General features: G+C 37.9%; 1 protein-coding gene across 1 annotated transcript in view; it reads left to right on the top strand.

Moving 5' to 3' along the window:
* The window catches only part of ryr1b (ryanodine receptor 1b (skeletal)), a 64,181-nt gene extending 49,654 nt beyond the window's left edge, over window positions 1–14,527 (top strand). The window contains exons 86-106 of the mRNA XM_039597950.1: window positions 2,172–2,252; window positions 3,249–3,337; window positions 3,658–3,786; window positions 4,140–4,244; window positions 6,489–6,570; window positions 6,665–7,974; window positions 8,074–8,156; window positions 8,457–8,640; window positions 8,909–8,995; window positions 9,244–9,498; window positions 9,599–9,729; window positions 10,700–10,742; window positions 10,834–10,967; window positions 11,060–11,120; window positions 11,214–11,360; window positions 11,471–11,605; window positions 11,750–11,906; window positions 12,211–12,275; window positions 12,363–12,463; window positions 12,653–12,704; window positions 12,822–14,527. Coding sequence (XP_039453884.1) covers window positions 2,172–2,252; window positions 3,249–3,337; window positions 3,658–3,786; window positions 4,140–4,244; window positions 6,489–6,570; window positions 6,665–7,974; window positions 8,074–8,156; window positions 8,457–8,640; window positions 8,909–8,995; window positions 9,244–9,498; window positions 9,599–9,729; window positions 10,700–10,742; window positions 10,834–10,967; window positions 11,060–11,120; window positions 11,214–11,360; window positions 11,471–11,605; window positions 11,750–11,906; window positions 12,211–12,275; window positions 12,363–12,463; window positions 12,653–12,704; window positions 12,822–12,917 — 3,527 coding nt within the window. The 3' untranslated portion in view covers window positions 12,918–14,527. The remainder of the gene's footprint in view (window positions 1–2,171; window positions 2,253–3,248; window positions 3,338–3,657; window positions 3,787–4,139; window positions 4,245–6,488; window positions 6,571–6,664; window positions 7,975–8,073; window positions 8,157–8,456; window positions 8,641–8,908; window positions 8,996–9,243; window positions 9,499–9,598; window positions 9,730–10,699; window positions 10,743–10,833; window positions 10,968–11,059; window positions 11,121–11,213; window positions 11,361–11,470; window positions 11,606–11,749; window positions 11,907–12,210; window positions 12,276–12,362; window positions 12,464–12,652; window positions 12,705–12,821) is intronic.
* The last annotated feature ends 400 nt before the right edge of the window (window positions 14,528–14,927 follow it).

The raw sequence follows: 14,927 nt of genomic DNA, 5'->3' as shown, positions 1-14,927 counted from the left end.
TCTCCCCCTCCTTTCTGTCCTTTCTGTCCCTTGTAGCTCTTCTTCTTTTGACTAGTCTTTTCCTTGCTGTGAACTTAATATGCATTTCATTTCACACTCAAGGACCCAGTAAAATTAAGCTTTAGAGTCATTTGGTCAGTGGTATATTACAATATGTTGATATATTTATTCATTGTATTCATTGAAGTGGCTGTGGAGTTTAATTTTCCTCCTTGAGTGTTTTATGACAGATCTACTGTAACTCCATCAATCTCAGTCTCAGTATAGATCAATGGGAATGAAATGTGATCGTCTTATCTTCCTATTTCTTCGTATTTCATTCATAAATTGTGCTAGAAGCTAAAGTGTAGGAACTTTTTATGCTCTGCGTCGCTCTTATTTCCGTAATTTAAATGTAGTTTGTTTGCATCTCCTGTTCCGGGCTGATCTTCACAAACTATGTAAATGGCCAGGTTAACCTCTGATAATTTCCATTTTGATTTGCTTTACTTCATCGGTATCGGAGCATTGTTTATGAAATATCAAGTCATAATGTTTAACTGTGCTTGTTGTTAAAAGGGCTCAACGAGGCAGTCCACAATAGAGTATAGTAAGAAGTGCAACAACCAAAGGCAGCTCAGTAGAATCTCAGTCCTTGAGTATCTCCCTGTTTTAGCGTCTATTTGTACATATTTTTGCACATCATTCCTTCTCTGCTTGTGCACAGCATATGATATGATGTGATAGTTCAAACTGGTAAGAAACAAGTAATGAAGTCTTTTTAAAGTTCCAGCTGTTGCTGCATCATATACCTTTAATGTATTTTGTTCTGATAGCCTTCTGACTTTATTGCTACCACTTTGCTTGGTACACTTATGGGAATATTTAACATCAGTCACAATGATAACATATTTCTCCCGAGGCATGTGTCCATGACTGTTGTTTTAAGAAAAACCTGGCATCCCCCTCATGGCTTTGTTATGTTTTGTTGTTGTTCATTCATGATTAAATCGAAGCATGCTTGTGCATCTTTTGGAAATAAACCGTTTTACCTGATAGCATGCTATTAGAGAACTGTGAAATTGATATTTTTGCAGTATTTGTAGCAAGGTGCAATGTTTAGGTTAGATTCTATTGCAAAGAAATTATGAAAGTCTTCTCAGTTCCTTCGAAAATACGGACAAAAGTGGGTATTAAAGTGCATTTTCCTGCATTCCCCCTGATTTTCCCCCAACATCCAAGCTGATAGCTAACAGGAGTTTACAGAGTTCAGTAGATCTGTACTGCATGATGGTGTGCTGTGGAAGTTATATCTGTCTTTATGTGTTTACCATCAGTATCCATGTCCTGTTTTTTCAGCTGTATTTTTCTGTTATTTTGTGATTTTTTGTGTATTGTCCACTACAGTGTGATGTGGCTGACACTTCTTGTTCATCTGAGTTGTGCAGATTTTTTGTGTTAAAAAATGTTGAAGGGGTTTGTAATACACATTTGTGTACCTTCCATCACAGTCACAGGCTCTTCAAATTCAAACATGAATCTCATTTTCACAACCATTAAATAATGTGACATTAAATAATGTCCAGTCATGACCTATTCCTATAAATAACATTTGTGCTTACTGTTTAAGTTTTAATGCTAATCAAATCTAAATCCAGCAGTGTTAAATGTGTAGATGAACAATATAAATTTGGTTTACAATATTTAACTATTTGATGAGTGCACTTAATGTAGGTAAACTGACCTGAATACTAAATATCTGTCTATAATTGCTCATTTGAAAAAATCATTTGTGTTTATATTTTCCTGTACGAAGACAAAATGATTGGATATTTTGATCTCGTGGTGCATTTTTTACTTTTATTTTCATATTAAAACTATATAGAAAGAAAAATGGTCTGAATCTTTATCTACAGCTTCTGCAAGGTAGAGTCAAATAGATCAAGTCAAAAAGGATACAATGCAAAGTTGTACATAAGAACATTAAAATGTTAAATAAACGTGAGGTAAAGGTACCCTAGCATTTTCTTTTACTTCCACTATAGCATCAACCTTTACTTTTAATATACATAATCCTGTGTTTACCACTGTATTCTGACAGAATAAAAGGACTTCATGTATACTCTGTACTGGCACTGTGGAAACCTGCTGTCACACAGATTAATTAGCATGCCTTTTGTTATTCATCCTAGATGAGAAAGTGATGGCAGACGATGAATTTACATGTGACCTCTTCCGCTTCCTTCAACTTCTTTGTGAGGGCCACAATAACGGTAAGTCATGGCTGTATTGAATAAAACAAGTCTATTTACCAGACACCATGGCTGTATTTAGTGGTCTTCCACCAAGCAGAGTGCTGCCACCTTCAGTTGTACTTCAGTTTTTAGACCTTATGCATTAAGTTTTGTATTTCATAAATGAAATTTTCAGCATACTTTGAGTCTTTATCATGTGCATTGTGAAGCACGGTCTGATTGCTTTTGCAGCATTCGGCTGAATATGAGTGGGGAATATAGCCCTGTAAGCTTGAGATCTCATCCTCCTGCTTCAGTCAGCAGTCACATCATCAATAAACACTAGTGACCCAGTTCCACTGGCAGCCATACAAGCTCTTGACGTAACACTGCTTCCACCATGTTTGACAGATAATGTGTGCGGTTTCTTTTCTTCTCTATACTTTTGACTTCCCATCATCCTGGTACAAGTTGATAATGGTTTCCTCAATCCAGATATTTTTTATAGAACTATGCATTTCTGACATTTTCTGGTAACCTCCAATCTGACTTTCCTGTCCTGGAGTGTAACCAGTTGTTTGCACCATGTTGTAAAACGTCTGTATTTCCACTCATGAAAGCATTTCTGAATTGTAGACTTTGGCAATGATACGCCTACCTCCTCAACAGCATTTTGGACTTGGTTAGATGTTGTGAAGCAGTTTTTATTAACCATGGATTTAATTATTTCATTGTGCACTTTTGCATTCATTCTTTTTAAGAATTTTGGACTTTGGTTTTTGTTGTGAAGGGTTTAGTTTTTTTAAACTTATACCATCACTTGGATTCTCACTGGGCCTCTTTAAATTGTGCAAAGCTTTTTGAGATATCATTCTTTTAATTTTGAATGATTTGGGACACTCTATATAGCAGTTTTTTAACAGTTAATGCTCTGATGGGTTTGAAAGTCAGCACTGTCTGAATTTTTCTGTCTGAAAAAAGTAGACTTATTTAATTTTGACAATTCAGTTCATTTTCGTTTCCTTTTCTCCTCAGATTTTCAGAACTACTTAAGAACTCAGACAGGCAGCACAACTACTATAAATGTCATCATCTGCACTGTGGACTACCTTCTTCGACTCCAGGTCAGTCAGATATACAGTACTTACCCTGATCTTGGTAAGACTGAGGATTAGTACCTTATATACAATAAAGCTTTTGAATTTTTTCTTATTAATGACTTCTAGGTGCTCAAAAAGAGAAGAGTCTTAATATGAGTCCATTATATCATAAAAATTTGATATTACAGTTAGCTTCTGATATTTTTAAGGGTTTTTTAGAGTTAACCAAGAATCATCCAGAACCCTTGGATCTATTTCAAGAGATTTTTTTTCTTTACTTAAGCATAACTGAAATTGTTATAAACTTGCTAACATCATGTTCTTCCTCCTCTTCCTGCATGCAGGAGTCGATTAGTGACTTTTACTGGTACTACTCAGGAAAAGACATAATTGATGAGCCTGGTAAGAGGAATTTCTCCAAAGCAATGACTGTGGCCAAGCAGGTCTTCAACAGCCTGACTGAGTACATCCAGGTAAAAATCTTGCTGCATGAACGATAAGAAATCTTAATGGAAGATTAAGATTAAGGATTTCTCAGGGATATTCCAAATAAGGTTCTACTGCCACGGCCCTCCAGAAAGTGGTTAAGTGAAGAACCCCCGTCAGATCTAAACTTTGTACATTACAGAGTAATTGGACTTTTTAGAAGAAATTCTAAAGGTTTTGTATTCCTGCTTTCTTCAAAACACAGTTTTGTTCCCAAAACCAGACTTTTTAGACTTTTTAAAATATTTGGTTTGGTTACAAAGAAAAAATGATGTCTTCCAAATTTGTAAAATTTTTTTGAATATTATCTTCATTTCCCAATGTGTGTGTTAACTTTCAGGGTCCCTGTACTGGGAACCAACAATCTCTGGCCCACAGCAGATTGTGGGACGCTGTTGTGGGCTTTCTACATGTCTTTGCTCACATGATGATGAAACTTGCTCAGGTAAGGAACGTGCCATTAAATTAATTAATTTTCAGTCTTTTTCTTGTTTAGTTTTTTTCCCCCAGTGTCAGGAATAATTTCCATTGAGAATCTGAACCCCCCCAATTATTTTCTGTAATAATTTAAACGTACTTGTTTATTTAAATTGTTGTTGATTTGTCTGTTTTGATTATGCTAATTATATAAACTGTCTCTCTCATGGTTCCTACAGAGAAAAGTATGTATTTATTTAATTATTTGTTTAATCAACTTTAAAAAAAAATCTTAACCGTTTCCTCCCTTTCATGTCATATTGTTTCTGCCACTTTGATGAGTTTTTTGATATTTAACAGTCTAATAAATATCAAAGGATATTTAAACCTCGTAAATTTTGTCCCTGGTAAAGTCATCTGTCCATATTTTTTCATTTTGATTTAAGTCTAACTGGCTTTAAGTTTTAGTTAGATTGTAACCAAAGTTCAATTAGAAATGCAAGATCATCTTCCTTCACACATGCAGTATTTGTCTTGTGCCTACACCTTTATTAGCTATGTTCATCGATTCAACAACTTTATTTGATGTTTTAGATTTCCACCCAAAGAAATATGAAAACATTTTTGTTTTTCAGAGCTGCAGAAATTATGGCTACTTCGTTAGCAAAGCTAATTATTCTCACTCAGTCTAATGTGGAATTACAATGCCCCAAATAAATCAGTTACCCTGATGAATAAGATGAACTTCATTAAGGTTGGCAGAAGCAACATGAAAAAAATATATACAGTTATTCCTTTCTATTACTTCTATTTTCTTACCTTACATTTTTCAGATTCTGTATAATAAAGTTAAACTACCAGTGCTATTTGATTGTGCTTTGGGTGTTTGCTTTCAATAACACGTGTCTACTGTCATTCATTTGTTTGGGTTTACAAGAAGCTGGAGTGTTTACTAATCTAATTTTGTGTGGCTGTTTTATTGCTCCTGACACCACTGATTAAAAGGCTTTTTTTAATGTCATATAACTCTCCTGAAAATTACTTTTGTACTTTGTTTAGGCAGGTTTAGATAAAACAAAACACGTGCATAAAAAAAAAGTTTTGTTTGGAAGTTCTTAGCCAAAAAACCTGCCAGAAAAATAAATGCTGTCTTGGTTATTAAAATGGAGGCTGTTGCCTAACAAAACATTAGATAGTATTCATGCTGAGACAATCCAAAAACAAGGTAAAAATGTTAATGTATAACAGTTTTATTTTCATGTGTAACTCTGTTAGATGCACCCCGATCCTGGACAGCGAAATGGCGTAAGAATCTGTGTTTTTACACCAAATCCATTTCATTTAAAGCCCCTCATGCTTTTTTAAAGCCCTCATGCTTATCACTTTCTTTAATAAGTTGCTTAATAGCCTGCACCATCTACATGTGCCTCTTTGTGGATTTTCTCTGCAGCACTTTATATTTTGTCTTTGCATTTATTGTAATGATGTAGTTTTAGGTCTCTTTACTAGTTGTTAAAGAAGCTAAAGTTACAGTTATTCACTTAGTTGTGCTAGATTTAGACCGCGGTGATTATTACATAATAAACTGTATTTACACTTTGTAAAAAAAGAGGTAAGTGTCTCAGAATGTATTGTGATTGAATTAATTATTTCTTCTTTGAGGGATTTATTTCACTTTACTCCTTAAAGCCTTAATGTCTTGCATTGTCTCTCTTCATTTAGCAGTTTCATTTACTGTAGCTACTAAGCTGATTTAAACGGTGCAACTCTGATTTTGCAAGCAGTTTTTGCTGGATTGCATGACATCCTTTTCCTCTAGATCTCCACCAGCCTGCCAGCCACTATGACCTTAAACATTTGAAGTTTGTCATATCAGCTGGTGCAGGCCTTCAGGAGTGATAAGATTAGTGTCTGCAAATATGGCTGTCTTCCATCCTGCAGTCTCTTTTTCAGATTAAGGTTGTTGGAAGAGCCATTTTCTTCCCTCCCCTTTCCTGTGTTTCTGTCTCACGTCCTATCACATTCAGTGTACAATTTATTATATAAAAAAATGCATATTCTTTATTCAAAAATGCACTCCCAGGATCATTTTTGGAGTAGATCACACTCTGAGGTAGTGCCTTTCATTTATGTTTTTTAAAAAAGCGCAAATTATGTTCAATTTAAACTGTAATGAATATATTAAATGGCTATTTTTTAGTCAATACACATTAAAAAGCTTTTCTCTCTGCTGTGTCTTTGTGTTCTGGTACACGTTTTGGCTCTTTTGAAGGACTCCAGTCAAATCGGTCTCTTGAAGGAGCTTTTAGATCTGCAGAAGGACATGGTAGTGATGCTTCTGTCACTGCTTGAAGGTAAGATACTCCTCGCTATTGGATCATGTCTGCTCCTTTCTGTCAGATAAATTCTATATTGTCCTTATCTCCTCTTTGCTTGTACTGCTAACAGGCAATGTGGTGAATGGCACCATTGCCAGGCAAATGGTTGACATGTTGGTGGAGTCCTCCAGCAATGTGGAGATGATCCTTAAGTTCTTCGACATGTTCCTCAAGCTCAAGGATATAGTGGCGTCTGATGCCTTCCGTGATTATGTGACTGATCCACGTGGTCTTATTTCAAAGAAGGACTTCTCCAAGGCCATGGACAGTCAGAAGCAATACTCTCCTTCTGAAATCCAGTTCCTCCTCTCATGCTCAGAGGCTGATGAGAATGAAATGATCAACTTTGAGGAGTTTGCTGATCGTTTCCAGGAGCCAGCAAAAGATATCGGTTTCAATATTGCTGTTCTGCTCACAAACCTGTCAGAGCATGTACCCCATGACACTCGCCTTCAGAACTTCCTGGAACAGGCAGAGAGCGTGCTCAACTATTTCCGCCCTTTCCTTGGCCGTATCGAGATCATGGGAGCCAGCAGGAAGATCGAACGCATTTACTTTGAAATCAGTGAGGAGAACCGCAATCAGTGGGAGATGCCTCAAGTCAGAGAGTCCAAGCGCCAGTTCATCTTTGATGTGGTCAACGAGGGTGGCGAGAGTGAGAAAATGGAGATGTTTGTGAACTTCTGTGAGGACACCATTTTTGAGATGAACATTGCTGCATCTATCTCTGAGCCAGAGGGAGATGGTGCAGAAGAAGAAGATGATGAAGAAGAAGAGGAAGGTGGAGGAGATGAAGGAGAGTCTGGAGAAGGAGATGAAGGAAATGGTGAGGGTGAAGCTCCGGAGTCAGCTTCTGCCTTTGCAGAGTTTCTGAAGAGCGTGGTTAACTTCTTTAACATGTTCACCTTCCGTAACCTCCGGCGTCGATACCGCAAACTTAGAAAAATGACGGTAAAGGACATGATTATCGGCCTGGTTACATTCGTCTACACTGTTTTGATGGGCATCCTGATGTTTGTCTATAGCATATGCAAGGGTTTCTTCACACTAATATGGAAGGCACTGTTTGGTGGCGGCTTAGTAGAGGGTGCCAAGAAGATGACAGTCACAGAGATCCTGGCCAGTATGCCCGATCCCACCCAAGATGAAGTTCATGGGGACCTACCGCCTGAACCGGGTGCTAGGGAAGTCCAAGATGCAGATGGAGTGGCAGACCTCATAGATGCTGTGGGTGGAGAGGAGGAAGAAGAGGATGGTGAGGACAGAGAAGGTGGACGGTTGCCTGGCTTTAATACTCCTGGAGGACTTGGAGACATTGGAGAGACAACACCAGAAGAACCTCCGACTCCAGAGGGCACTCCTCTGTTGAAGAGGAAACTGGTGAGTTGTTCTGTTTTGTAGTTGTTTATTAATATGCACACTCTTTAGTAATTGGTTAATCAATTAATTAATTAATTAATTAAACTATATTTAAAACAGCTGGCTGCTGCAGTAGGAGGACAAGAAGAGGAAGAAAAAGGTGAACACGAAGAAGAGGCTCCTCAGGAGACAGAGAAAGCAGAGTAAGAAGTTTACCTGTTGTAGTCTGATGTCGGAACTAAGCAGCTGTGTAAAATGTGTCCATGAGATAAAACATAGTATAATTTGAATTAACTGAATTCACTATCATGTGTGCAATTATAAACAATTTCCAGATGTTCTTGAATGAAAAACAGTTGTAACGCTGCACTGTTTTATTAGTTGTTCACGTACATAGCATACACCCTTGTAGGGATTAGGCTTTTAATCACATTTTAAACAGTGCCAAAGGTCTAAAGCTATTTTTGTTTTCCTAAGCTTAAATTTCTTTGTGTCTTTTCAAGCACCGAGAATGGTGAGAAAACAGAGAAAGCAGAGAAGGCAGAGCCTGAACCCGAGGTAAAGGAGGAAGAGCCTGAGGAACAAGAAGAGATAAGTGTGAAGACCAAAGTGAAGAAGGACAAGAAATCTGTTAAGGAGGGCTTTAAACTGTGGAATGAGCTGGAGGTTCAGAGGATTAAATTCATGGTGAGCAGCTTTTTCTTCCAGCACATGTTGTTGAATGTATGTTAACTGCCATGATGAGCCTGAGTCTGACATATTTATGTATTGTAATAAGTACTAGGAAATGAGTCTGATATGTTCAGCTAGTGTACTAGAGATTAGTTTCATACATAGAACATTTTTAAAATGACTCCTAGTATACTTTCATGATTAGTAACTCATGGAGGACACCTTATCAGCATTTATCGGCATTTATCACAGCATTATTGCTAATTTCCTTATTTCTTTCCAGAACTACCTTTCTCGTAACTTCTACAATTTACGTTTCTTGGCCCTGTTCATTGCCTTCGCTCTCAATTTCATCCTGCTCTTCTACAAGGTCTGTTTTGACTATATAATTTGATGTCATGGCACCTGGGACGTGGCACTGTGCATTACAAACTGAGTTATTAGAATCTGTTAGTTCTAGAGTTTTACATGCATAAAACTAAGCATATTCACATTTATCCATCAGCACCAACTAATATTTCTGATCGTGTCTTAAATATTTCTTTTCAGATTAAAAAAAAAATATTATTAGAAGCTTTAGCAAGACCCTGAGGACTGATGTTTTTATGACCTTTCTAGGTGTCTGACACTCCTCCAGGTGAGGAAGAGTTTGAAGGTTCTGGTCTCTTTGAGGGTTCTGGTATTTTTGAAGGCTCCGGTGCTGAGGAAGACGGATCAGGATTAGATGACGGAGGAGATGATGATGATGAAGAAGGCCCTTTGTACTACTTTTTGGAAGAGAGCACTGGGTACATGGAGCCAGCAATGGCTTTCCTTGGTATTGTTCACACCATCATCTCCTTCCTCTGTATCATCGGTTACAACTGCCTGAAGGTGTGTGAGAGTTTGCTTTTCTTTACTCCATAAAAGTTTTAGGGTGTGTTTTCATAGGTTTCATGCGGTATATCTTCTGCTCCATCTCCACCTTATTAAGGTCCCTCTGGTTATCTTCAAAAGAGAGAAAGAACTGGCCAGAAAGCTGGAATTCGATGGCCTCTATGTCACTGAGCAGCCTGAGGACGATGACATCAAGGGCCAGTGGGACAGACTGGTGCTCAACACTCCGTAAGACCCATGTTTCAGTATCAGATACATTCGTGATACTTTAGTACGTAGACCTGGTTGGTACAACAAGGCACTCTCGCCCAGAGAACTGTCACTCACTGGGTATTTTCTCTTTTTCAAACCATTCTGTTTAAACACTAGAGAGTAAAATCACAGTAGATGAGAAATACTCAGAAACAACAATGCCACATTCAAGGTCACTTAAATCACCTTTCTTCACCATCCTGATGCTTTGTTTGAATGACACTGGGTCATCAGGTCACATTGATCATGGCAGCATCCCTGAATGCATTGAGTTTCAGGCATGTGATTGGCTGATTGGTAGATATTTGTGTTAATGATCGATTGAACAGGTGTACCTAACAAACTGATTGATTAGTATATATTGAAAGGTGGATATAGAGTATATAACTGAACAGGCCAGAAATTTCAGCTCAACCTGCACTCAATCCAGCTGGAACCTTACCCAGACCAAACACTCAACAAAATCTGACCCCAGATCATCACTTGAAGCCAATATTTTAGTCCCTTAATGACTCACCCCTTTTCCTTGATTTAAGAACATCATTACATAAATTCATTTCTCAAAATAACTTAACCTCCCTCAACTACACAAATTGAATATCCAGAGCCAGGAAAGTTGGTGAATGCTGATTCAGCCCTGTTTCACTTGAAGCACAAATATGTATTCTTGATTTAACATTTACTAGGAAGGAAAACAACCTCAAACAGGATTAGATAGTGTTCACTGATAGAAGACAGAGAGCAAGGAGAGATGATGAGGAGCTGATAAAGAGTGAAAGACGGTTGGGCAATGAAAAAGAAAGAAAGAAAAAGAAAACAAACAGGTTTTTAGGGTAGGAAGATATTTATCTATGCAAAACTGGAAAGGAAATGTGTGAGGCTCCAGAGTTTCAAATAAATAAGATAAACTGAGCACACTATAACTAATGTTTGTATCACTGTGCAGAACCTTCCCCAACAATTACTGGGACAAGTTTGTGAAAAGAAAGGTAAGAGTTTTTTGTCTTTTTTGTCAGCCACATTTTTGCAGTTATATATTGAAGTAAAACAGTCACCTCAACATCTGTATGTGATGTCCAGGTTCTGGATAAATATGGGGACATTTATGGCAGAGAGAGAATTGCGGAGCTGCTTGGTATGGACTTGGCTTCTCTTGATGTCAGCGCCATGAGCCATGGAAAAAAGCCTGAACCTGACACCTCAATGTTCAGCTGGTAAGCTCACTCATTACATGAATCAATATCATTTACAGAGTTATATTAAAAAAAAAAAAGGCTTCAGGGCAAACGTGTCTGTTGTTGTGCAGGATAACATCTATTGACATCAAATACCAGATCTGGAAGTTTGGTGTGGTCTTCACTGACAATGTGAGTAAAAGAAGCAGTTTGTGATGTAATTAAAACAATAAGCGATCTGCTTTGAATGCGGTCTTCCTGATGCATTTTTTAAATATCTTTTAGACTTTCCTCTACCTGGTTTGGTACATGTTGATGTCTCTGCTTGGGCACTACAACAACTTCTTCTTTGCTGCTCATCTTCTTGACATTGCAATGGGCGTCAAAACCTTGCGCACAATTTTGTCCTCTGTCACCCACAACGGCAAACAGGTTACACTTTTGCTAAAGATGCATAATCAGGCTTTCAGTTGACCTGTTTTGTTTTTTTGTTTGTTTGTTTTTTTACATTGGATCCTTTGTTTTCCTTCCTTTCACTGCAGCTGGTGATGACAGTGGGTTTGCTGGCCGTGGTGGTGTACCTGTACACTGTGGTGGCCTTTAACTTCTTCCGCAAGTTCTACAACAAGAGTGAAGACGAGGATGAGCCGGACATGAAGTGTGATGACATGATGACTGTGAGTGAAGGGCAAGAAACCCCCCAAAAACAAAACCAACAAAGCAAAAAAATCATACACACCAAGCATGATTTTGTGGAGGTCGGCTTTACTATGGGTTGTGATGCTTTCTAAACTGACCTCTGACTTTACCCCCTCCTGCAGTGTTACCTGTTCCACATGTACGTTGGTGTGCGAGCTGGCGGTGGTATAGGAGATGAAATTGAGGACCCAGCCGGTGATGAATACGAGCTTTACCGCGTTGTCTTTGACATTACATTCTTCTTCTTCGTTATTGTCATCCTGCTGGCTATCATCCAGGGTAATTTTGTGTTATTTGTGGATACTTACTGAACCACCGTATCATGACACAGGGCACTGCAATTTCACTGCAAACTGAATACAAATGGCTGTAAGCATAAGTCTAAACAGAAAATGGCATTTACTGCCAGTGTTAACACTGAAATAGGTAGCATTTAGCTATTTGTGCAGTATCACAAGTGAAGAAGATATTTCTGTTTTACAAAAATTAAAATAGGGAAAATGGTATTTTTAAGGGTCTGAGGGACTTGATTTCTAACACTTTGGTCTTCAAGCTAGTAAGAAATCCTGTGTCTGTCTCTCAGGTTTGATCATTGATGCATTTGGAGAGCTGAGAGACCAGCAGGAGCAAGTCAGAGAGGACATGGAGGTAAGGCTTAATTTTAAACAACCTTCATGTCTCTTTCAATTACTAGACATGATTTTGTTAATCATAAAGTTTCTTTTCTCCCTCTAGACAAAGTGTTTCATCTGTGGAATAGGGAGCGACTACTTTGATACGACGCCGCATGGCTTTGAGACACACACTTTAGAAGAGCATAACTTAGCCAATTACATGTGAGTGGCATTACAAACACAGATGTGATTTTCACGCCATTAAACATAATACTCTGTTATTTAAAACAGAAAATCAGCAGATATTTGTACTAATTGTATAAATATCTGTATTAATCTGAAAATCATGTTTAACCCCTTACTGCTAATGATTTTGACTTCTGTCAAATCTAATTTGTGTTTCTGTTTCAGGTTCTTCTTGATGTATTTAATCAATAAAGATGAAACAGAACACACAGGACAGGTGAGTAAATATAGGGATTAATTTGAGACAAATATTGATGTTACAATACTTAGTGGCCTACTTAGTATTTTTTGGAATCGTTAACTCAGTAGTCACCAACGTTGCACCATTTTTCAGGAGTCATATGTGTGGAAGATGTACCAGGAGCGATGCTGGGACTTCTTCCCTGCTGGAGACTGCTTCAGGAAGCAGTATGAGGACCAGCTTGGATAAAGTCAAGCATCTTTACTCTGCATCCAATGGAGAAAGAGAGGAGAGAGAAAGGAATTTCAGGGAGAGAAAAAGATCAAACATATCTATGTCTTAGTTTTGTCCTTTGCCTGCACAGTTCTCTCCTCTGTTAAAGCTATGCACACTTTGACTGCACTGTTGTACCACCTGCAGCAGAATGTTGTTGGAGCTTATTTAAGAAAGGGAGAGTATTAACCGAGAGGCATAAAAAGATACAAGAAGCCAGGGGCCTTTTTATTCTGCTATGACTACACTACATGGCCTTTTTGTGAAATATACATAGTTTGCCTTGCATATCAGTTGTGTCTTTTCAAATGGGGCTCTTTCGTCGCTACTGCTGTAAACGTTATAGTGCCTATAGCAAAGCCACTGCTTCAGCAATCTCGTTTAGATTTTCAGTTTCAACACTTTTCTTCAATATACTTTATTTATATTATTTGGAAAATAAGGATTTTTTTTGTACATGGCTGCTGCTGACTGGTATTACATGTCTGACTGTTGGTGTTTCTGCAATAAAAGCAGCTCGCAGTCATTTTTCTGAGATCCTTGAGAGGGCAGTAAAGATATTTGGCCGCCTCTCACTCTTTTTCTCTCAAAGCTTGTCTTCGGAGAAGCAATCGTGAATAGAAACTTCTGAACTGACTTGCCAAAATAAAAAAACGCACTGACGTCGTGGCGTGTACCGGTGTGAAACAACTGTACAGACAAACCTACTTGGCACTCTTAAGTCTTACAATGCATCCCTGAATGTATGTGGTGCCCAATCTCTGCTGGTGTTTCCGTGCCATATAAGATATGTACACACACACACACATACACTATAAGAGGATGCCAAGGTTATTTATTCTTTATATGCAGATCAGATCTTCTGAAGACGACCGTTTTAGCCCGTCTGTATTTCTGGCCAACAGTCTGTTTTATGACACTTTATGCACAAATAAGTTTTTGTTAGTGCATTAAAATAAGTAATGAATGTATCTAACGTATACACTTTGGCACTGAGGAATGACTAGGCTGCCTGGACGCTTTTTGATGAAAAGACATATTTTACTTAAACCATAGATACATATATTTATTTTTATTTGGGGCTTTGAGGGATTTAAATGACCCATGCTACTTTGTTGGACATGTGTGTCCTGTTTGTGACATCCTCAGTGTTGAAGAGAAATGGTCTTACACAGGTTTATTATATGCCCAGTTTGGAGTCAGAAGAGAAAGTTAGCCTTTGTTTTTGCTAGTTAGGTTTTTATGATCAGTATTTTTAGGAATTCAACATATGAATTATTTTCTCAATTTAAAAAAGTCATGTGTGATGCATTGATCTCAGACCGTTCTGTTTCACTATGCCTCCTCCTGAACACATAAAAACTCATTTACTCTCCGTCTTGTATTTAATATTATTATATGTCAAATACAGAGCAGTATTTTGGTTGCTGATGACTCCGAAGTGTGCATTTGCCACTGTAGTCCTATCAGAGGCAGTTGATGTTATGGAACTGAATAGAGATCACTACTTTCCACTTGACTGAGTGACCTCTGACTGAACCCTGTGTTTCAATACAGAATAAACAGACTATTTTAAGGAGAACGTGAAGATGTCTCCTTATTTCCATGCAAGCTTCTGTGTGTTTTTTGATGTGCGTCTCCCCAGATTTGTTCTTCATGTTACCTTGTATTTAGAAGTTACAAATTTCATTCATATTTGGTCTCACAAGGTTGTTCTCCAGTAAGATGAGCCAGGCAGTCTTCATGCATTTCATTTGGGCTATAACACTGATTTTCATTTTGCAATTACACATTGAAGTGGCAACAGCTAGAGTTTAGATTTTACTAAATGAAAGATTTTTGAGGTTTGATGGTGTCTTTAAAAACTTGATCTTAACCAAATATGAAAAGTCCTTAGTTAAGCCGGACACACCCATGTATTACTGTGACCGTTTTGTTCTCTGAATGAATTTGTGTGGGTCTACATTCAACCACACAACCATTCAG

The sequence above is a fragment of the Oreochromis aureus genome, linkage group 14, assembly GCF_013358895.1.
Source record: "Oreochromis aureus strain Israel breed Guangdong linkage group 14, ZZ_aureus, whole genome shotgun sequence".
Lineage (NCBI taxonomy): Eukaryota > Metazoa > Chordata > Actinopteri > Cichliformes > Cichlidae > Oreochromis > Oreochromis aureus.
This window is presented reverse-complemented; position numbering and strand designations above follow the sequence as displayed.